Here is a 23,801-nt window from a genome sequence, read left to right as displayed (position 1 = left end):
TGTATTATTTTTTAATAAAATATTTCAAGTGTATAAATATAGTTAATAATATTACATATATCTAAGTGGCCAATATCCAGCTTAGGAAACAAAATACTATAGCTATAATCAACTTAAGAATTAAAATACCACAGATAAAGCAGTACAGATATGACCAACATACAGCTTGAGAAATAAAACACTACAGATATGATCCATAAAACACTCTGTGACCCCTCCCCCCAAATTCTCCTTCCCCAGAGGTAACAACTACTCTCAATTTCTTGTCTATCATTTTCATGTGTTTTTATTTTATTTTATTTTATTTATTTTTATGTTTTATATTTGAGAGAGAGACAGAGAGCAAGTAGAGGAGGGGCAAAGAGACAGAGACAGAGACAGAATCTGAAGCAGGCTCCAGGCTCTGAGCTGTCAGTATAGAGCCCGACGTGGGGTTCTAACTCAGGAAACGAACCATGAGATCGTGACCTGAGCCAAAGTCGGACTCTTAACCGGCTGAGCCACCCAGGTGCCCCTCATGCATGTTTTTAACACTTTTATTACATCTTTATTCTTATGTTTTGAGAGAGAGACAGAGAGAGAGAGCGAGCGAGCGAGAGCACATGTGCGAGCACAAGCAGGGAAAGGACAGAGGGAGAAGGAGAGAGAGAGAATCTCAAGCAGGCTCCATGCCCAGCACAGAGCCCCCTGATGCAGGGCTGGATCGCACACTGACTGAGCCACCCAGGCACCCCACTGCATGTTTATATACCCATAAACAACAGCAGCAGTGATTTCCTCTTTGTTTTGCACACTTATCTCCTAAGACCTTTGAAAACTATCTACCATCTTGCACGTTTAAATTGACACTTAAATAATGGCACAAGATGTATTTTCAAGTTTATTGCATATTGAATGCATCCTCTAAATATGTTTTTGTCAAAGCCTTGGAGCTGCAGTTTAACTTACTCAATTTATGGAAAATATAGCCGTATAACTTAATTGGCAAAGCCAGTCCTCATTGTCAAACCCAATCAGCCAAATCTGACTTCTCTGTCAGAAGAAGTCTAACTTAATTTTTAAATTCAAATAAATGTATTATTATGTGTCTCTATGACAACTTTCTCACTTGTGGATTTTAATTTTAAGATAGATAAATGGTTATCTAGGTGGACAAAGAAACTAGAAGGCATGGATCCTTGCCATGAGTTTGTCAGCTGGCTGAAATAATGTGCTGCCCCGTTCAGTAATTTTTACTGAAGATTTCTCTGGTTTAGTCTCAAGAGACTATCCCTCAGGAGAAATTCACTCTCCAGTAGTCTCTGTTTGGTGCCCTGGAGATTTTTAAACCCCAAGGCAATGCACCACAGTAAGATTTAGCAAGGACAAGGGGTAAGCTTTTCTTTTGAAAAGTGGGAGACAGATGATTACGAAAGATGTCAAAAAGGAGAACTGGCAGACCAGAAAGAGTTCTCAGACAGATCGTTTTTAGGAAAGATGACATATGGAAAGAGAGAATACGGAAATTAGTTTCTTTAAGGCCATCCATACCCGCATATCCCACTGGACATCTTCGTGTTCTCAGGGGTAGAGGTATGCCAATTTGAAAACCAGTAATCAGTAGGAGCGGTTAGCAAACTTGGATCCACCCACCACTTGTTTTATAAATAAAGTTACACCGCACATAGCCACACTCACTCATATATGTAGTCTATAACTGCTTTCACACTACCATGGCAGAGTTAGGAACAGGAGCAACGAGACCGTGTCTCACGACACCTGAAATATTTACTATAGGGTGCTCTGAAGAAAAACTTTGCTACCTCTCATCTACAGCATCACGTATGTTTTTCAAAATTCTTCTCTTTAAATAAAAATTATATATTCACATAACTTATAGGGCTACATTGTTCTAAAATATTTATGATATGCTTTCAAATGATGCTTCTGGTTATGGCCCAGGCCAAACAAGGGAGCTGAGAAACTGTTTGACAGCTATAAAGGAAGACTCTGCTCCTAAATCCTCCACGATATCTAAAAACGTTTTTGTGTTACTACTTCTTTACTTTCCAATTTTAAGCACTGTATATTGACTTATTACTGAAAATGAGGATTTATGGGGCATCTGGGTGGCTCAGTCATCTAAGTGTCTTACTTTAGCCCAGGTCACCATATCATGATTCATGAGTTCGAGCCTCGCATGGGGCACTGTACTGACAGTGTTGAAGCCTGCTTGGGATTCCCTATCTCCTCCTCTCTCTGCCCCTCCCCCAATTGCCCTCACACTCTCTCTCTCTCTCTCTCTCTCTCAAAATAAACTTAAAAAAAAAAAAAAGAAAGTGAGGATTTACCTCATCCTTCTTGAGACTGAATACTCTCCAAATAGTTATAGATCAATATTCAATATTTATATTATGAATAAACACTATAACAAGTAAGTTATCTAGTATACTAGGATTTTTCTTTTTCCTACCTAAGTTCTGTTTTTCTTGGAAATAATAAGTAAATTCTGTTTATTGTCGATGTACTTAGCTTTAACTCAACCTCATTTGTTAAGTTCAGTAAGTATATGTTCCTTTAATCACTCTCTTTTCTGACTGGTACCTCTTCACTCAAATTTGTCTGGATAAATAAATAAACTTTCCATAAATAAACTCCCAGTTTTCAAATGGGAGAGAAGTTGCTGGGTTTTCAGACTTTCACAAAAAGAATTTAATAGCATCCTTCTCTTTTTTTTTTTTTTTTTCCAGAAGACTTAACACTGATACAGTGCTATTATTTAACATATGGTTCATGTTCAAATTTTACTAATTACCCCAATACTGTCCTTTATGGCTAAGTTTTTTCCCCAATCCAGGGCCACATATTACATTTAATTGTCGTGTTGATCAGTCTTTCTTTGTTGTTCATAACACTAACATGACCCATCTGGTGTTTAATGACATGTGTTCCAATTTAGGTTTTCTGGCTTTGCCCTCATGATTAGATTAGGGTTCTGTATTTGAAGAAATACAACATAAATATTACCTTATTCTCAGTGCATTATACAAGGAGGCACACATATGAAGTCTGTCCTACTTGTTTAAGGTGGTATCCACTAGATTTGTCTACTCTAAGTATACCTTTTTTTTCCCCTTTGAAATTAATAAGCAATCTGTTGGGAGATACCTTGAGATCATGTAAATATCTTTTTTTAAATGTTTATTTTATTTTTGAGAGAGAGAGAGAAAGAGAACGGGGAAGGGGCTGAGAGAGTGGGAGACAGAGGATCCGAAGCAGGCTCCATGCTGTCAGTGCAGAGCACCATGCGGGGCTTGAAACCACGAACTGTGAGATCATGACCTGGGCTGAAGGCAGATATAACCAACTGAGCCACCCAGGTGCCCTGAGATCATGTAAATATTGTGTTTCCCAACAAAATTTGACCCAATGGTTTTAGCACCCACTAATAATTTTTCCCTGAATAAGCTATTACAATGACCACTGAAAAATGGTGATTTTCCAACTCTATTATTGCACCTACAATTTACTGGTTAGCATCTAATTGCTTCTTAAGCAGATTTTCAACTAAGTTACTGTTTTTAGCACCAGCCTCAACTCCACTTTTAGAATTTCCTGGCACTGCCAATTACTGAACATTCTGAGGTTCTGTGATATAAACCTGGCTGCTTCTGGGCTTTCTTCTCTGCTGGATGAGAAGCCATTCTCCATTTTGCTAAATCTGTTACCACCTGTTCGTCTGCTTTCCAGCTTCTAAAACACTGTTGCTGTTTTTGTCTCTTCAATTTCTTTGACCTTATAGGTTTATGCTTTTTAAAACAAATCCCTTTGCTGTTGTTTTCATTAGGCTTGCAAAGAAAAAGTAAACTCAGAGTTTAACTTGCTAACTTTACTTGACGGTCCATTAATCTTTCCTTGCTTTCAAACTTTATATAAATAGTATTGTACTGTATGAAATCTTCTGTAACTTGCTCTTTTTGTTTGACATCATGTTTCTGAGATTTATCCCCATTGATAAATGTGGCTCTAGTTCATTCATTTTTTTAAGGTTATTTATTGAGAGAGAGAGAGAGAGAGAGAGAGAGAGAGAAAGCAGGGGAAGGGCAGAGAGAGAGAATCTCAAGCAGGCTCCATGCTGTCAGCACAGGGCTTGATGCAGTGCTGGAACCCACAAACTATGAGATTATGACCTGAGCCAAAATCAAGAGATGGATGCTTAACCGTCTGAGCCACCCAGGCAGCCCTAGTTTATTTATTTTTAATGAATCATGCTGTAACCTACTATATGAACATGTTGCAATATTCTTATCCATTTCCACTTCATAACCAGAAGTGAGTGTGAGGTTTGAGGTAGGGGTCCAAAATCCATCTTTGCAATTTAAGGCAGCAGGAAAGTGGGGTTACATATGCAAAATATCCATTTTAAAAGACATTTCAATTTTGTAACTTCTAAAATGAACATAATAATACTGGGTACTGAGAACTCAAGCAATAAGTGTCAGTTACTTGGAGACAATGGTGAAATGGGACTCAAGAATTCATAAGTAAGGGGCACATGCTGGTTCAGTTGGTGGAACATGCGACTCTTGACCTTGGGGTCATGAGTTCTAGTCCCATGTTGGGTGTAGAGATTACTTAAAAATAAAACTTTATAAAAAGAATTCAGAAATAAGATTTTTTTCTAAAAATTGAACTGTAAGATCAACATCTTACAGGTCAGAACAGTGATGTGAAAAGAATAAACTAAAGAACATCTGCAGGGTCAGCAACATTTGATCATAATGTAACCACTGTAATAGCAAAAGAAATAATATGTCAGTCAGAATGGGGAAGCAAAGAAAAGAAGAGATCACAGAGACAAATGCTGGCAGTCCATAAAAACAGCATCCCTGAAAGCAAAAGTCTCAACCAGCACATGGCAATTTTTACTATTCCAAATCATAAGGTTATTCCTAGTATAGAGACAGATGTTAGGAACTGTGGCCAATTCTATTTAAATATTTCCATTCCTATGGGTCAGATTATCCCTATTGTGAGATGGACACAATAGGCAGTTATAGCCCTGATGCAATTAAACATTTATTTTACTTAACTCCCTTTATCCTAATGTCATACTTACCAGGTAACCTACTGTTTTTTCCTGTGCTAATTGAATTTCTATTGTAAATTAACAGATTGGAATTCTGGCAACTATTTTAAACTCACATATTTATCTTTTAGTCATTGTGATATCTTTTAGAGCCAAATCACCTTGGACATGGACAAAAGTGACTCTTTGGAGCTTCTAGGTCAGATCTGAGAACACAGTCAAGTAAAGGAATTACTGTTAAGTATTATCCCACCTAGCTACCCCAACCTTTCATTTGACTACAGCATCACCATCTCCATTTCTACTGGCTTCTAGAATTTTCTCTTCCTTTTTTTATGGAGTATATGTATTAAAAATGAAATAGGTGAGGTCCAATATTATAGCTTTCTTCTAGTGTCTGTAAACCTATTGCTGAGTCATGTATTTTGTCAATATTTGGCAATACATTTATTTACTTTTTACAACAGAAAACTTTGTTTCCTACTGTTCTGTCAGTACGAAAGAAGAAGAAATATTTAAAAATATTTGCTATACGTGACTTCAAATGGAATATGGTCATCACTAGGAAAAGTCTACCTCATTAATTTTGTGAAATATTAATTCAACTTGTACCACACTGACGAATAGGTGCTTTACTATATTGGCAACCAACAGTAACAATACAGTACAGGCAATGCTCAAATTCAAAATATGTTCAGTTTTATCAGGTCATTTTACAGTGGGTTGTTGGAAATTCAAACTCTGCATGGAGACCATGAAATACACTTACATGGCAATGAGATTTCCAATTCTGTCAACAAAAGCTTATCAAATAATTAATCAGGCTCTGTGTTAGGTATCTGTGACATACAAACAAATATGTCTTGTGCCATACAGCTCATACTATAGTCAGAAAGATGGAAAAATAAAACAGAGAGTTATAATACTGAACTCGAAGAGCTACACAGCTGTACATGGCAGTACAGTTCTAATTAGATAGGAGCGATTAACTCTACACGATGAAAAGTTGAGCAAACAGTCGAGGAATTTTAAAGGGAATCAAAGAATCCCATCAAAGAACTTTAAAGGGAACTAAGCACAAGCAGAAGTGTGCCAGCTGATGAGAGAGGGAAAAGACAGGAAACCTGAGAAACAGTAGGGAGTTCTTGTAGAGTTGAGTGGGTATAACAAGCAGAAGGAGGAAAGTAAGAAAACGTGGGCTGGGCACAAATCAGGAGGCCATTCATGGTCTGCCAGGCAACTAGACCTTCTTTCGGACAGAGCTTCCCAAGAAATATGCCTAAATATTTATTCCCTCAGACTTGAAAGGGGCCAGGAGAAAAAAAAACTGGTGTCAGAGGGTAGATGTGTTTGATTTTATAAAAAACAGCCAGTTTTTTAATGTGGTTGCATTATTTTTACAACAACCAGTACTACATGAAAGGTATGGTTGCTCTAGTTATTGTTAATCTTTTGAATTTTAGCTCTTTTCTTGTGTGTCTAGTAGAGTGGCATCTCATTGTGGTTTCCCTGATGACTAGAGATGGTGAGTATCTTTTCATAGGCTTAGTGCTCATTCTTGTATTTTATAAAGTGACTGTTCAAGATTTTTACCCAATTTTTATTAGCGTTGCCTTCTTTTCTTTTAAATCATTGAGTTGAGGTGTTCTTTGTATAGTCTGGATACGAGTCTTGTCAAATACATACACTGTGATTATTTTCTCCCAGTTTACTGCTTTGCTAATGTTATTTTTTGAGAAGCTTAGTTTTAATTTTGATTAAGTTCAAATGATCAATGCTTCTCCCTTCTGGATAGCGCTATCTCTTGTTTACCCCAAAATTGTGAAAATATTCCACTATGGTTTCTTCTAGAAGGATTTTAAGTTTTAGCTTTTATGTTTAGTCTATGTTCCATCTTGAATTAATACTGGCACATGATGTCAGGTAGGGATCTTTATTTTTTCCATGTGGACATTAAGTTATTCTAACACCATTTGTTGAAAAGTCTTTCCATTTGTAATTGTGTTCCTTTGGTGCCATTGTCAAAGCCAATTGGCTGTATGGTGTCTACTTCTGGATTCTCTATTCTTTTTTTTACATTTATTTATTTTTGAGAGACAGAGAGAGACAGAGCACAAGTGGGGGAGGGGCAGAGACAGAAGGAGACACAGAATCTGAAGCAGGCTCCAGGCTCTGAACCATCAGCACAGAGCCCAATGTGGTGCTCAAACCCACAAACTGTGAGATCATGACCTGAACCAAAGTCGGACGCTTAACCGACTGAGCCACCCAGGCGCCCCTGGATTCTCTATTCTTTTCCATTCATTTATTTATATATCCTTATCCCAGTACCTCATTACTACAGTTTTAGAGTAAGTCTTAGTGCCAGACAGTGTAAGTTCTTTAATTTTTAATCTCCTTTTTCATGATTGCTTTCAGCTACTTTAGGGCCTTTGCATTTTCAAATATATTTTAGAATTCATCTATATCTTGATTTCTACAAGTCTGGTGGAATTTTAACTTAATTTTTATTTGACTAACTCTCTACACCAGTGGTTTGCAAGGCATGGGCTCTTGACCAGCAGCATTAGTATCACCAAGGATCTTGATGCAATGAAAATATTCAAGCCTCACCCTAAGACCTAGTGGATCAACCACTCTGGGGCTGGGACCTGCAATCTGTGTTTTAACAAGCCTTCCTGGTGATGGTGATGCATGATAAAGTATAAGCTTTGCTGCTGCAGATCAATTTGGAAGAAGTAACGTCTTAGCAATTAAATATTCCAACCCACGAACAGATATTTCTCTCCATTAATTTAGGTCTTCTTCAATTTCTCTCGACAGCATTCTGTAGTTTTAAGTGTACATGTCTTGCATATATTTTGCTTAATTTATATCAGGGTATTTAATATTTTCTGACACTACTATAAATGGCACTCTAATTGTTACTAGCTAACCTTTAGCCGTAGCGTACAGGTAGAAGAGACAGAAGTCTATTTGGGGGTGGGAGTTCACTAAGAGATTTGAAAAAAACGTAGAGAGCTCAAATGCTGGTAGCATCTTGAAAACTAACTAGTTTTAACAGACATGCAAGATTAGGAGGTTGTTTCCAATGAAGTGACATAGGTATGAAGCATAAGCAACTGTGCAAATCACAAAAAGAGGGACAACCAGATATGCTCTCCCACAGTCTTGCCAAACATTTTCTACAGTCTTGACAAAAAGATCAAACATGAGTAGCCAGCTTCTGGATGCAGGTGCCAAACTGAAGGAAAGACAGAGGACAGAGGAACATCGTGAACGAACATGAATAACATAAGATCAACAAAATCTAAACTGTGGCATGATCTACAGGTTAAATAGGCTGGGTTTTTCAACAGACAAATTTATAAGAAAATAAAAGGGATAGAGGAGAACCACAGAGATTGATGGAGATTTAAATCAAATATGAAGTTTTTAAAAAATGTAAAACTCTAAACTATAATGTACATTTGGGTGATAAAATTTTATAAATTTACTGCAAAAGGTTCAGGGTTGCTTTTGGGGGAGGCTGTATTATGACAGAGTACATGATTCTGGATTAGATGACAAAGTTCTATTTCTGACCTTGTGGAATTCACCTTATAATAACCCATTAAGCCATATATTTAATTCCTGTGGCTTTCTGTAAACTTGTCTTACTTTAAATTAAGTAGTTTTCTCTTAATCGGACATATGTAGAATCTGGGATTTAAGAGTTTACAAACTGTAGTGGTAGAATGGTGTTTGGTGATGGTAAGAACTAAGGTGTGGCTACATTAGTGGTTGTTCACTTGAGGTATGGATATTAGTGTGGATGGAGTAAAAAAAAAACTGAACAGCTAAGACTTGGGAAGGCATTGAAGAAGTCTCTAAGTCTGGTTCTCATCTTCACCATCAGGGTGGGGAGTGGCCTGGAGGTTGGGAGAGACAAAAATTATAAATAGGTGGAGAAAAACATACTTAGGTCACAAAGTTACTACTCTCCCCTAGGTTCACAAAATGAAAGAATATTTTGGAAGGGAAAAGGGAAAGAAAGAAACAGTTGAACCCACATTCTTTCTGTGGGTTGTGGTAAAATGAGCACAAGGAGGCTCACTATCTTTCAGACACAGGCAGATTTCAGTTGAGGTTTGTGGTAGAGAAAGTTCCTAGGAAATATTAAAAGTTAAGGATAAATTGCTAACAAAGAAACAGAAATTTCTGAAACACAATGGAAGAGATCAAGAGGGAGGAAAGTGTGTGTGTGTGTGTGTGTGTGTGTGTGTGTGTGTGTGGAGGATGCAGAAGAGCATAAAGAAGGATGACAGTGATAATACATTAGAAAAGATGCAAGGGAAGGCTCCTATTCCGATATTCAAGAATGTGAGCATCATGGATAGAATGACTTGATCTCACTGTTCTGATTGGAGCTTGTCTGAAATGCTGGGATTACTTGAAATTTACAGGGGTGGTGTCTTAGCTCTAATAGGTTCAGGTGCCTTCATCTAATCACTTTGCACATCAGTGTTTCCATGGAAGAAGGCTTTCAGAATTCTGAGGTTAGAAGAAACTGCTTTAGCTCTGAGACTAAGAAGTCTTAATATGGCCAAGTGAAGAGGAATTGGAAGGTCTCCTTGATGATTCCTAGCACTGCAAACCACTGGGGATGCTTCTGAATCTTGAATCACAATGACTTTTTCTTCCCTTTTATTTCCAAGGTTCACAGATATTAGAAAGATCTGACAAGAGTAAGGCAGGGCAAAAGTGGAAGTAACATACAAAGCTATAAATGGGCTTAGAGATAAGCTTGTTCAGAGCCCAGCCTGACAAACACTGATGGGGTCAGTATAGGAGAAATGGAGCATATGTATGTCAGTTTATGGGTCACCATGAGTTCTGCCCTGGTGTACCCCACCTCTCAACAAGTGGGGCCTGACTGGTGGAGCAACATTTCTGTTGTCATCAGGGCTGTAGTAGTGAAGGAAAAGTGGAGAGAAAAGAAGAGGGAGGTCCTAAACACAAGAAAAGGAGAAGGCAGTATACTAATCAATTTGGAAAATTTCCTCTTATGGAATACATTTAATTCTAACAAAACAATTTTAGAACACTTTAGGATATTGTTTTAAAATAAAAATTATGAAATAACTGTTTTAAAAATACTACACCACAGCAATGCTATACTTTTTATTCTCTGTGCTACCAAAACTGTTTTTAAAGTTTAAAATAAAAATTCATCTATTATACTGAGTGTTCCATGTTACATGCTAATTGTGTATTTTAAGGTTTCTTCAGATATGATAGAGTTAAATGTATATAAAATTATAACATTTTACATTTGATATAAAATTGAGGGAAAAATAAGCACAGGATGATTTGGATAGAACCATGAGATTCAGTATTTCTCAGACTTTTCCACCAAAGCACCCATAGCAGAACACAGCTCCCAGGAACCAGGCAAAACATCCTGATGTAAGCTGCTTTAAGTCTAAACTTTCTAAAAAATATTTTTATTTTGTATTGCATTTGTATTTTTTCATTTTAAAATTCCTGTGAATTGAATGTTATATTATATAACTTATGCATTTATTATAAAGATGTTTTAAATTCTTGTCTGTGGAGTAAAATGAACACTCTGGGAAGATGCATAATATTTATTCTGAGGCTTCATGTAAACTCCCAACTGAGAAACACAGCATTATAAATACATGCTATTTGAATATTTTTGTTGTGTATTCTTACCTCCATCGTAGGTGGAGTCTTTCTTTTTCCTCTAATCCAAGCTAGAAAGACAAATAATACTTAAATGTAAATTTTTGATAATTTGCACAAACACTTTACTTATTCATGCATAAAACAAATATTTATTGAGCACCTGTTACATGTTATTTTAGGCACTGGACATCTAAGGAGGGACCAAACATGAATTTTCTCCTCTTCTGCAAAATATATACTAGTGAAGGGGAACAGAAAACAAACACACAAATATACGATGTCAGGTAATGATTTGTGTCCTGAAAAAATACAAGAGCATAGGGAGTTCAATAAAGAAAGGCAGTTCCATTTCCAAAATCAGACCTAATAAGTGCCTGATTTCCACTGAGTGCTCAATGTTTGTAGCAACAGGAAGCAAGTGGGCCAGCTGCCTCAAGGGAAGTGTATATGAATCACATGGAAGATGGTGTTTAGGAGAGTAGAATCAGCCTTTCTGGGTTCAAATCTCGACTGCATCCCTTACTAGCTGTGTAATCGGGGCAAACTACTTAATTTTGTAAGCATCATATTTCCAATCTGCAAAATATAAATTATAATAATATCTACATTTAACAGTTGTGAAAAGTATATGAAGTTATATATACAAATTTTTAGCTCAGAGCCTGGTGTACAGTAAGCATTAAGTCTAAGTTAATATTATTAATATTATTATTAACTATTATTATCTCTATAATTCAATACAGCTATATTTTTTAAAATAGGCTGAAAAAAAAACCCTAAGAGCAATAGTATCAGCTTGGACTATAAGAATATATCAAGAAAATATATTGTAGGAATTTGGTCTTTAAAAAGTAGAAAACTGATCACTTTAGTTAATTCTTTTTAACGTTTATTTATTATTATTGAGAGACAGAGAGAGACAGAGCATGAGCATGGGAGGGGCAGAGAGAGGAGGAGACACAGAGTCTGAAGCAGGTTCCAGGCTCTGAGCTGTCAGCACAGAGCCCAACGCGGGGCTCAAATCCATGAACCGTCAGATCATGACCTGAGCCGAAGTCGAATGCTTAACCGACTGATTTAATTGGAGTCTTTCTTTTTCCCCCTCACTTTAGTTGATTTAATTTTCATTACAAAATTGTGAGGTATCCTTATTTAATAGAGAAATTAAATAACTGTCTCAAATTTATACAGTAAGTACTAATGGTAGCATGTGAGTCCAGAGTTGTCCCCATTTCTAGCTCCAAAAGATATCCACATTCTACTAAGCTGCCTCTCAAATTTCAGTTAGCAACAAGCAAAGAACACAAAACTAGAAAGAAAAGGTTGCACTCTTAATTACAAGTCAGAAAATAAGAATTGCAGACCCCATTTTACAGTTTGGGAAACTGAGTTTCAGAAAGATTAAGCAATCTGCCTAAACTCAACAGCCTGGGAATCAACCCATTGTTAAAATGACTCTAAAACCTGAGCTCTGTTTACCAGCTACCTTTTATTCAGACCAGCTCCACCAGCCTGCCTTTTGTCATCCAAGCAACAGCACCAGGCAGGAACTGTCCTCCAGACAAACCCAGTACTGAATGGTTATTGGGGTACAATGAGCAACATTCAATTGTCGGCCTTGCACTAATCCCATATAAGTATTTTTAATATAGTTCCAGTGTTTTATCTTCTCTACTCCTACTTCTGAGTTTCTACCCCTGTTGTTTTTCTCTGTATTCTTTTTATTCTTTTTTAAATTTTTAATATTTATTTATTTATTTATTTATTTTTACCATTTATCCATTTTTGAGAGACAGAGAGAGATAGAGTGTGAGTGGGGGAGGGACAGAGGGAGAAGGAGACACAGAATCCGAAGCAGGCTCCAGGCTCTGAGCTGTTAGCCCAGAGCCCAATGTGGGGCTTGAACTCACAGACCGCAAGATTATGACCTGAGCTGAAGTCAGATACTTAACCAACTGAGCCACCCAGGCGCCCCTGCGTTCTCTTTCTCGTTAGCTTCCACTCCTATTTGGTCCATTTCTAGCCCCAAGTTGTACAGATTTTATATTCCTTATTAGGCTTGTAAGGCTGTCAGGAGCAAGATGCATCCATGGGAGATTTATTTTTCTACCGGCTAAATGCCTCAAAAGAGTAGGTGCTTAATACAGCTGTGGAACGAATACTTCCACTATAAAATATTTCCACTACACAAATATTTGCTGTAATGGGATTTTTACCTGTGTTAGAAAACCCAGCTTAGCAATAGCAAGATTCCTCTGTGCAATCAAGGAAATGAGTGCTTTATGGAATTTTCAACTGCCTTCTTATGGTCAAAATAAAAGTTACTTAGCTTTATTTATCGGCATTTTTTCCCCCAGGATAGAGCTTCTTATAAAATAATTCAACATAAGTCATATACCTCTAAAAGGTTTTAAGCAGTAAATCTTCAGTTTTAAATTAGATTAAAAACTTAATTAAGAAAAATCAACTGCTAGGGCAGGGGTTGGCTAACTACACAACTTGAGAGTCAAATTCTGCTTGTAACTTGTTTTACATTTTTAAATGGTTGAAAAAAATATCAAAGGAAGAATAATATTTCATGACACATGAAAATTACATAGAATTCAAATTTCACTGTCAGTAAATAAGGTTCTATTGGCACATAGCCACACTTGTAGAGCCCACAAAGGCTAAAATACTTATCACTTGGCCCTTTAAAGAAAGTTTGCCAACCCCTGTGGTAGGGCAACCAGTAAGTATAAGCCTTATATCAAGAATGATCTATCCTGATTCAAAAACACTTTCATAATATCTAAAATAAAAATCATTATTAACTGCTACACTTTTTACTAATGAAGACCATGTACTCCAGAGTCTGTGAACATATACTGTTGGCTTTAGATCATGCTGGAAAAGTATCACGGCACAATGCATACTTACTACCACCATGAGAAAAACAACTTAAAACAACAACTACCACCATGAGAAAAACAACTTAAAACAACAAACTGTCTTATCAATAAGTCCATAAAACAACATTTCCAGTTTCTTTGTAAGGTTAAAATAAGAAAAATACTTCAAGAGAATCTAAATAATTTTCAAAAAAATCCCTGAATTAATAGATTGAGTAAACTCTGATACGTGTTTTCTAAAGTTTACTTGTTTTGTATAAGTTTATAAAATTCATGCACAGAAGAATGCAGTATAACTCAGATAACGTATTAAGTACTGCCTAGAATAGTTACCCTCATGGGACACACTATTCTCTAAGGAAAGATATAGGACTTCCTTTAGCTTTGTTTTAAATGGCTCAAGGAAAAAGATCTTAGTTTTATCTTGATAAATAAATGCAATTGCTGATATACATTTGTATAATTCTACAATAACCAGATACTTGAAATGTTCTTGAGATGATGGTTGAGGACCATTTACTGCTATGTATCCAATAAAGGTTACAGCTGGAAATATTCAATGTGATCACTCATTTATATAATCATCCCTAACTTTCCCAATCACTCTATGCAACAAAGGAAATATCCTGCTGAAGGTTGGCAAAGGTTAGGAAGAGGAAGAATAAAAATATGCATTAATATCAAATCATTACATTTCTTTTTTTTTATCCTCATAACAATCTGGAACTGAACCTCGATCCAATTATAAATTATATAATGATTCTGCCATTGCTAATTATATCTGTATGGTGGATTCTGTATCAGTCTTCATTATAATGTAACCATTGTTTGAATAGAATTTAGCAAGATAACTGGAAAGTTTATGTCTTAAGATCCTAGCATTCTTTCATCAGTGTTCATCTGCATTCTCATTAGTATGCATGAAATTTTCATTGAACTTTAATACTCTTATTGGAACATAACACACTATAATAAGCGTAAAAGTGAGCATGCAAATTAAAGTTCCCATTAATCACTAAAAGGGACTAGAAGAAGCAAGCAGGAAAATACTTCGTGAAGCATACATTTTTCAAATTTCTATAAGCACTGGAAACGGCTAATATACTTTTAGAAGCAGTGCCAACAGGGGTTAAGGTAAATGAAACATTTATCACTAGATTCAGGAGGTGATCATTCAGAACTAAAATTATGGAAAGCTTGTGAGGAGTCTGCATCTAAAAGATACTACATTAGAAATATGTGTTGTTTAATTCGCTCAAGGAGAAGACAACACTATAATAAAGCCTCATCTTTTAAAAAATGATCTTTGCCAGTTCTGGGTGTATATATCTTATAAAAATCTATAAAAACAAGAATCCCTACTTTTTTTTTTTTTTTTTTCAACGTTTTTTATTTATTTTTGGGACAGAGAGAGACAGAGCATGAAGGGGGGAGGGGCAGAGAGAGAGGGAGACACAGAATCGGAAACAGGCTCCAGGCTCCGAGCCATCAGCCCAGAGCCTGACGCGGGGCTCGAACTCACGGACCGCGAGATCGTGACCTGGCTGAAGTCGGACGCTTAACCGACTGCGCCACCCAGGCGCCCCAAGAATCCCTACTTTTTAACTGTGAAAATTCTTCAAGTGATATATTATGAAATGAGTCACTTTCTGATTACTGACTCTTGAGCATATCTTAAAGACATTATTAGATTTAACTGGCATATTTAAGTTAAAATTTTGGGGATGCTCAAGCCTATTACTATTCTTTTTCTTTAATCCTCTTTAGTTTGATATAATTTATAAACAATACAGTGAAACCATTTTAAGTGTGCAATTCCATGAATTCTGAAAAACGTTTACAACCTTTTAACCAGCACCAAAATCAGTATATAGAATGTTTCCATCACTTGCAAGTTTCCTATCTCTGACCACATGCAAACACCCACCCTAATCCATCCACAGCTCCCAGGTAGTGCTACACTTTCTGTCACTGTTGATGAGTTCTGCCTTACCTACAGTTTCATATAAATGGAATTTTACTGTATGCACTCTTTTGCATCTAACTTATTTTACTCAACATAATGTTGTTAAAGTTCATCCATGTAACTGTGTGTAGAGAACAAACTCTTAAGGTAGCCTCCACAAACCCCATCTCTTCATGTCGACACCTTTGTATGGTTTCTTTCCCTTGAGTAAAGGCAGGTCCTGTGACGTACTTCTAACTATGATAAGAGGGCAAAGGAGATGGAATGTCTACGAGTGCATGATTATGTCATGTAAGCTTACAGCATCCATTTGCTGGAGGCTCTCCCTTGCTGGCTGTAAGAGAAAAGGTGGCATGTTGAAGAATCCCATGTGGCAAGGAACTTTCAGTGACTTCTAGGAGCTTAGGGTGGTCTCTGGCCAGCATCAAGTGAAAAACTGAAGCTCACAGTCCTATAGTTGCAAGGAGCTGAATTCTGTGAATAACCACACATGTGGAACAATGGATCCTTCCACACTCAAACCTCCAGATGAGAATGCAGACCTGGATGATACCTATTGACATGGTTTGCAGTCTATGTGAGACCCTAAGTAGAGAACCCATCTAGGCTTGGACTCAAGACCACAGGAACCAGGCGATGATAAATATATAGTGTTTTTAGCTAAGTTTGTGGTAATACTGATGCAGAGTAATAAAAAATAAATACAGTGAGCACAGCAGCAGTTCATTCTTTTTATTCCTGTGTAATATTCCACTATATAGAAAATGACAATGTGTTTATCCACTGATTTTTGTTGGGTGTTTGGGGAACTTTCAATTTGGGCTTTTATGAATAAAGCAGCTATGAAAACTTTCAGTAAGTGTTTGGGTAGACTACGTTTTTATATCTCTGGATTAATACCCAGCAGATTTCCAGGTTATAGTGTAAGAGTGTGTTTAAGTTTATAAAGAATAAGCTATTTCCCAAAGCAGATGTACCATTTACACATTGGCCAAACATTTATGTACATTTCAGGTGCTTTACATCCTCATTAACACTTTGTATTGTTAATCTTTTAAATTCTAGTGAGTCAGTGGTATGTAGTGGTACTTCACTATGGTTTTAATTTGCATTCCTTGATAACTAATGATGTTACATATCTTCTTTTTAACTTCTGATGCTAGTCCTATTATTGGGTTGTGAGAGTTCTTTACATATTCTGGATACAAGTTTTATGTCACATATGTATCACAAATTTTCTCTTCATCCATCTTTTCATTTGTTCAGAGTTATCTGTTAAAAAAGAGTTTAAAATTTTTTGATGAAGTTCAACTTATCATATTTTTTCTTTTATATGTGGTGTCCTATATAATTCTTTGACTATGCCATGATAGAAAGATTTAGTCCAATGTTTTCTTCTAAAAGCTTTAACTTTCACATTTAGGTCTGTGATCAATTTCAATTTAAGTTTTAGATTTAATATGAGGTAAAGACCAAAGTTTATTTTTTTTCATATGGAAATCCAACTATTTAACAGTAGTTGAAAAGAATTTCCTTTTCCCATTGAAAACTCAAATGACCATATAAATGTAGGGACACTTCTGGACTCTCAGTTTGATTCCATTAATTTTATATCTATCATTATAGTGGTATTAAACTGTCTTGAAAAATGTAGCTTTTTAAAGTTAAATCCTCCAACCTTGTTCTTTTTAAAAAGTGTTTTAGGCAGTATGGAGATTCCTCAAAAAGTTAAAAATGGAACTACCCCATGATCCAACAATTGCACTACTAGGTATTTACCCAAAGGATATAAAAATATTGACCCAAAGGAATACACACACCCCAATGTTTTCAGCAGCATTATCAACAATTGACACATTTCTCAGCCATCAAAAAGAATGAAATCTTGCCATTTGCAAGGATATGGATGGAACTAGAGCATTATGCTAAGAAAAATAAGAGAAATAAAAATACCGTATGATTTCACTCATTTGTGGAAATTTAAGAAACAAAACAAATGAACATAGGGAAAAAAGAGAGGCAATCAATAAAGAGTCTTAACTATAGAGAACAAACTGGTTATGGGGAGGGGGGAGGTGGGCCGGGGGAGGGGTTACATAGGTGATGAGGATTAAGGAGGACACTTGTTGTGATGAGGACTGGGTGTTGTATGTAAGTGATGAATCATTAAATTGTACACCTGAAACTAATATTACATGCTATGTTAACTAACTAGAATTTAAATAAAAATTTGAAAGGAAAAAAAAAGTGTTTTAGGTATCCTAGATCCTTTTACATTTTAATACAAAATTTAGGATCAGCATGTTAATTTTTTGTTTTAATTTTTCTAAATGTTTATTTATTTTTTAGACAGAGAGAGAGAGAACATGAATGAGGGAGGGTCAGAGAGAGGGAGACACACAATCTGAAACAGGCTCCAGGCTCTGAGCTGTCAGCACAGAGCCCGACGTGGGGCTTGAACTCACGGACCGAGAAATCATTACCTGAGCCCAAGTCGGCCGCTTAACCGACTGAGGCACCCAGGCGCCCCTCAGCATGTTAATTTTAAAAAGAAAAATTTACTAGTATCTTGACTTGGGATGCACTAAATGTACAGATCAAATTTAGGCAAATAAAATCTTTTAACTATTGACTTCGGAACCACAAAAATGTGTATCTCTCCACTTATTTAGATTTCCTTTAATTTCTCTTAGGAATATTTTACATTTTTCAATGTACAGGTTGTAGAGACATATTTTTGTAACATTATCCCTAAATACTTCATGTTTTTAATGGCATTTTAAGTGACAGAATAAAAAAATTCATTTAGCAATTGTTTGGTAATAAAATGTAGATAGATAAGTGGTCTTAACATATTGCCCTTATATCTTGAAAACTTACTAAATTCATTATTTTATAGATTTTTTTGAGGTTGTCTTTATGCACAATTATGTCATCTGTGAAGAGGCTTTTACTTTGTCATTTCCTATCTGAATTCATTTTATTTCTTTTTCTAGCCTTATTGCACTTACTTGAATTTTCCAGGATAATATAAAATAAAAATAGTGAGGATACCCTTGTTTTGTTCCAAATTTTAGGGGGGACAGTGTTCTTTTACTATCGAATATGAGGTTGGTTACTTGTAAGTGCTTTTTCCTCTTAATATCCTTTATTAGGTTGAGGAACTTCCCAGTTCACGTGTGTAGAGAGTTTTTAATTATGAATGTATGGTGAATTTTGTCAAATATTTTTTCTGTACTAATATGAAATTATGATTTTTCTTCTTTGTTAAAAGTTGAATATAAATGCAAATGAAATGCACAGTGAGATACCATCTCATACCTGGTTAGGACGGCTATTATCAAAAGACAAAGAATAGAGGTGCCTGGGTGGCTCAGTCAGTGGAGGGTCTCTTGATTTCAGCTCAAGTCGTGGTCACAGGACTGTGGACTTGAGCCTCACGTCCGGCTCTGTGCTAAGTGGGAAGCCTGCTTAGGATTCTTTCTCTCCCTCTCTCTGCCCCTCCCCTGCTCTCTCTCTCTCAAGTAAATAAATAAGCAAATGAATGAATGAATGAATGAATGAATGAATAAATAGTTTTAACAAAAAAGACAAAGGATAATAAGTGTTGGTAAGGATGTGGAGAAAAGAAAACCCTATGTACTGTTCAGTGGGAATGTAAACTGATACAGCCAGTATGGAAAATAGTATGGAGTTACCTCAAAAAATTAAAACTAGAACTACCATATGATCCAGAAATCCCTCTTCTGGATACATATCCAAAGGAAATGAAATCATTATTTTGAAGAGATATCTGTGCTCCCATGTTCTCTGCAGCATTATTGGCAATAGCCAAGATATGGAAACAACTTTAATGTCCATTGATGGAAGAATGGTATGTGTGTGTGTGTATATATATATATACATATATATATATATATATATATTTACAATGGAATATATTATTCAGTCTTAAAAGAAGAATGTCCTGCCATCTTTGACAATATCAGATGAATCTGGAAGACATGGTAAATGAAATAAGCTAGATATGGAAAGAAAAATACTGCATGATCTCATTTTTATGTGGAATGTAGGTGGCTACCAGGGGTGGGAGATGGGGGAAATGGGGCGATGTTGATCTTTAAATGTTAAACCGCCAGAAAACCGCCAGAGGATTAGCAGAAGGGAGTCTCCGGAGTCAAGCGCAGACTAGAGGCCCACGGAAGAGGGTAGGAAGGGCGGCGAGGCGGTGCGTGCTCCACGCACTGGCGGGAGGGAGCCGGGGCGGAGGGGCGGCTCGCCGGCCAAGCAGAGCCCCCGAGTCTGGCTGGCAAAAGCGGAGGGGCCGGACAGACTGTGTTCCGACAGCAAGCGCGACTTAGCGTCTGGGAGGTCATAAGTTAACAGCTCTGCTCGGAAAGCGGGAAGGCTGGAGGACAAAGGGAGGGAGAGCTGCTGAGCCCCCGGATGGCAGAGCTCAGCTTGGCGAGGAACAAAGGCGCCAGCGCCATCTCCCCCGCCCATCCCCCAGCCAAAATCCCAAAGGGAACCAGTTCCTGACAGAGAACTTGCTCGCTCCGCGCAAACACCCAACTCTGTGCTTCTGCGGAGCCAAACCTCAGGCAGCGGATCTGACTCCCTCCCGCTGCCACAGGGCTCCTCCTGAAGTGGATCACCTAAGGAGAAGCGAGCTAAGCCTGCCCCTCCAGCCCCCGTGCACCTTGCCTACCCACCCCAGCTAATACGCCAGATCCCCAGCAACACAAGCCTGGCAGTGTGCAAGTAGCCCAGACGGGACACGCCACCCCACAGTGAATCCTGCCCCTAGGAGAGGGGAAGAGAAGGCACACACCAGTCTGACTGTGGCCCCAGCGGTGGGCTGGGGGCAGACATTGGGTCGGACTGCGGCCCCGCCCACTAACTCCAGTTATACACCACAGCACAGGGGAAGTGCACTGCAGGTCCTCACCACGCCAGGGACTCTCCAAAATGACCAAACGGAAGAATTCCCCTCAGAAGAATCTCCAGGAAATAACAACAGCTAACGAACTGATCAAAAAGGATTTAAATAATATAACAGAAAGTGAATTTAGAATAATAGTCATAAAATTAATCGCAGGGCTTGAAAACAGTATACAGGACAGCAGAGAATCTCTTGCCACAAAGATCGAGGGACTAAGGAACAGTCACGAGGAGTTGAAAAACGCTTTAAACGAATTGCAAAACAAAATGGAATCCACGATGGCTCGGCTTGAAGAGGCAGAGGAGAGAATAGGTGAACTAGAAGATAAAGTTATGGAGAAAGAGGAAGCTGAAAGAAAGAGAGATAAAAAAATCCAGGAGTATGAGGGGAAAATTAGAGAACTAAGTGATACACTAAAAAAAAAATAATATACGCATAATTGGTATCCCAGAGGAGGAAGAGAGAGGGAAGGGTGCTGAAGGGGTACTTGAACAAATTATAGCTGAGAACTTCCCTGAACTGGGGAAGGAAAAAGGCATTGAAATCCAAGAGGCACAGAGAACTCCCTTCAGACGTAACTTGAATCGATCTTCTGCACGACATATCATAGTGAAACTGGCAAAATACAAGGATAAAGAGAAAATTCTGAAAGCAGCAAGGGATAAACGTGCCCTCACATATAAAGGGAGACCTATAAGACTCATGACTGATCTCTCCTTTGAAACTTGGCAGGCCAGAAAGGCTTGGCACGATATCTACAGTGTGCTAAACAGAAAAAATATGCAGCCGAGAATCCTTTATCCAGCAAGTCTGTCATTTAGAATAGAAGGAGAGATAAAGGTCTTCCCAAACAAACAAAAACTGAAGGAATTTGTCACCACGAAACCAGCCCTACAAGAGATCCTAAGGGGGATCCTGTGAGACAAAGTACCAGAGACATCACTACAAGCATAAAACATACAGACATCACAATGACTCTAAACCCATATCTTTCTATAATAACACTGAATGTAAATGGATTAAATGCGCCAACTAAAAGACATAGGGTATCAGAATGGATAAAAAAACAAGACCCATCTATTTGCTGTCTACAAGAGACTCATTTTAGATCTGAGGACACCTTTAGATTGAGAGTGAGGGGATGGAGAACTATTTATCATGCTCCTGGAAGCCAAAAGAAAGCTGGAGTAGCCATACTTATATCAGACAAACTAGACTTTAAATTAAAGGCTGTAACAAGAGATGAAGAAGGGCATTATATAATAATCACAGGGTCTATCCACCAGGAAGAGCTAACTATTATAAATGTCTATGCGCCAAATACCCGAGCCCCCAGATATATAAAACAATTACTCATAAGCATAAGCAACCTTATTGATAAGAATGTGGTCATTGCAGGGGACTTTAACACCCCACTTACAGAAATGGATAGATCATCTAGACACACAGTCAATAAAGAAACAAGGGCCCTGAATGATACATTGGATCAGATGGACTTGACAGATATATTGAGAACTCTGCATCCCAAAGCAACAGAATATACTTTCTTCTCGAGTGCACATGGAACATTCTCCAAGATAGATCATATACTGGGTCACAAAACAGCCCTTCATAAGTTTACAAGAATTGAAATTATACCATGCATACTTTCAGACCACAATGCTATGAAGCTTGAAATCAACCACAGGAAAAAGTCTGGAAAACCTCCAAAAGCATGGAGGTTAAAGAACACCCTACTAACGAATGAGTGGGTCAACCAGGCAATTAGAGAAGAAATTAAAACATATATGGAAACAAACGAAAATGAAAATACAACAATCCAAACGCTCTGGGATGCAGCGAAGGCAGTCCTGAGAGGAAAATACATTGCAATCCAGGCCTATCTCAAGAAACAAGAAAAATCCCAAATACAAAACCTAACAGCACACCTAAAGGAAATAGAAGCAGAACAGCAAAGGCAGCCTAAACCCAGCAGAAGAAGAGAAATAATAAAGATCAGAGCAGAAATAAACAATATAGAATCTAAAAAAACTGTAGAGCAGATCAACGAAACCAAGAGTTGGTTTTTTGAAAAAATAAACAAAATTGACAAACCTCTAGCCAGGCTTCTCAAAAAGAAAAGGGAGATGACCCAAATAGATAAAATCATGAATGAAAATGGAATTATTACAACCAATCCCTCAGAGATACAAACAATTATCAGGGAATACTATGAAAAATTATATGCCAGCAAATTGGACAACCTGGAAGAAATGGACAAATTTCTAAACACCCACACTCTTCCAAAACTCAATCAGGAGGAAATAGAAAGCTTGAACAGACCCATAACCAGCGAAGAAATTGAATCGGTTATCAAAAATCTCCCAACAAATAAGAGTCCAGGACCAGATGGCTTCCCAGGGGAGTTCTACCAGACATTTAAAGCAGAGATAATACCTATCCTTCTCAAGCTATTCCAAGAAATAGAAAGGGAAGGAAAACTTCCAGACTCATTCTATGAAGCCAGTATTACTTTGATTCCTAAACCAGACAGAGACCCAGTAAAAAAAGAGAACTACAGGCCAATATCCCTGATGAATATGGATGCAAAAATTCTTAATAAGATACTAGCAAATCGAATTCAACAGCATATAAAAAGAATTATTCACCATGATCAAGTGGGATTCATTCCTGGGATGCAGGGCTGGTTCAACATTCGCAAATCGATCAACGTGATACATCACATTAACAAAAAAAAAGAGAAGAACCATATGATCCTGTCAATCGATGCAGAAAAGGCCTTTGACAAAATCCAGCACCCTTTCTTAATAAAAACCCTTGAGAAAGTCGGGATAGAAGGAACATACTTAAAGATCATAAAGGCCATTTATGAAAAGCCCACAGCTAACATCATCCTCAACGGGGAAAAACTGAGAGCTTTTTCCCTGAGATCAGGAACACGACAGGGATGCCCACTCTCACCGCTGCTGTTTAATATAGTGCTGGAAGTTCTAGCATCAGCAATCAGACAACAAAAGGAAATCAAAGGCATCAAAATTGGCAAAGATGAAGTCAAGCTTTCGCTTTTTGCAGATGACATGATATTATACATGGAAAATCCGATAGACTCCACCAAAAGTCTGCTAGAACTGATACATGAATTCAGCAAAGTTGCAGGATACAAAATCAATGTGCAGAAATCAGTTGCATTCTTATACACTAACAATGAAGCAACAGAAAGACAAATGAAGAAACTGATCCCAT

General features: G+C 37.4%; 1 protein-coding gene across 1 annotated transcript in view; it reads right to left on the bottom strand.

Moving 5' to 3' along the window:
• NDUFAF2 (NADH:ubiquinone oxidoreductase complex assembly factor 2) overlaps nucleotides 1–23,801 on the bottom strand; it is a 175,383-nt gene that overhangs the window by 35,494 nt on the left and 116,088 nt on the right. The window contains exon 3 of the mRNA XM_042939764.1: nucleotides 10,787–10,827. Coding sequence (XP_042795698.1) covers nucleotides 10,787–10,827 — 41 coding nt within the window. The remainder of the gene's footprint in view (nucleotides 1–10,786; nucleotides 10,828–23,801) is intronic.

Source organism: Panthera leo, chromosome A1 (genome assembly GCF_018350215.1).
Source record: "Panthera leo isolate Ple1 chromosome A1, P.leo_Ple1_pat1.1, whole genome shotgun sequence".
NCBI lineage: Eukaryota > Metazoa > Chordata > Mammalia > Carnivora > Felidae > Panthera > Panthera leo.
Note: the sequence above shows the minus strand (reverse complement) of the source record. Positions and strands in the feature narration are given on the sequence as shown.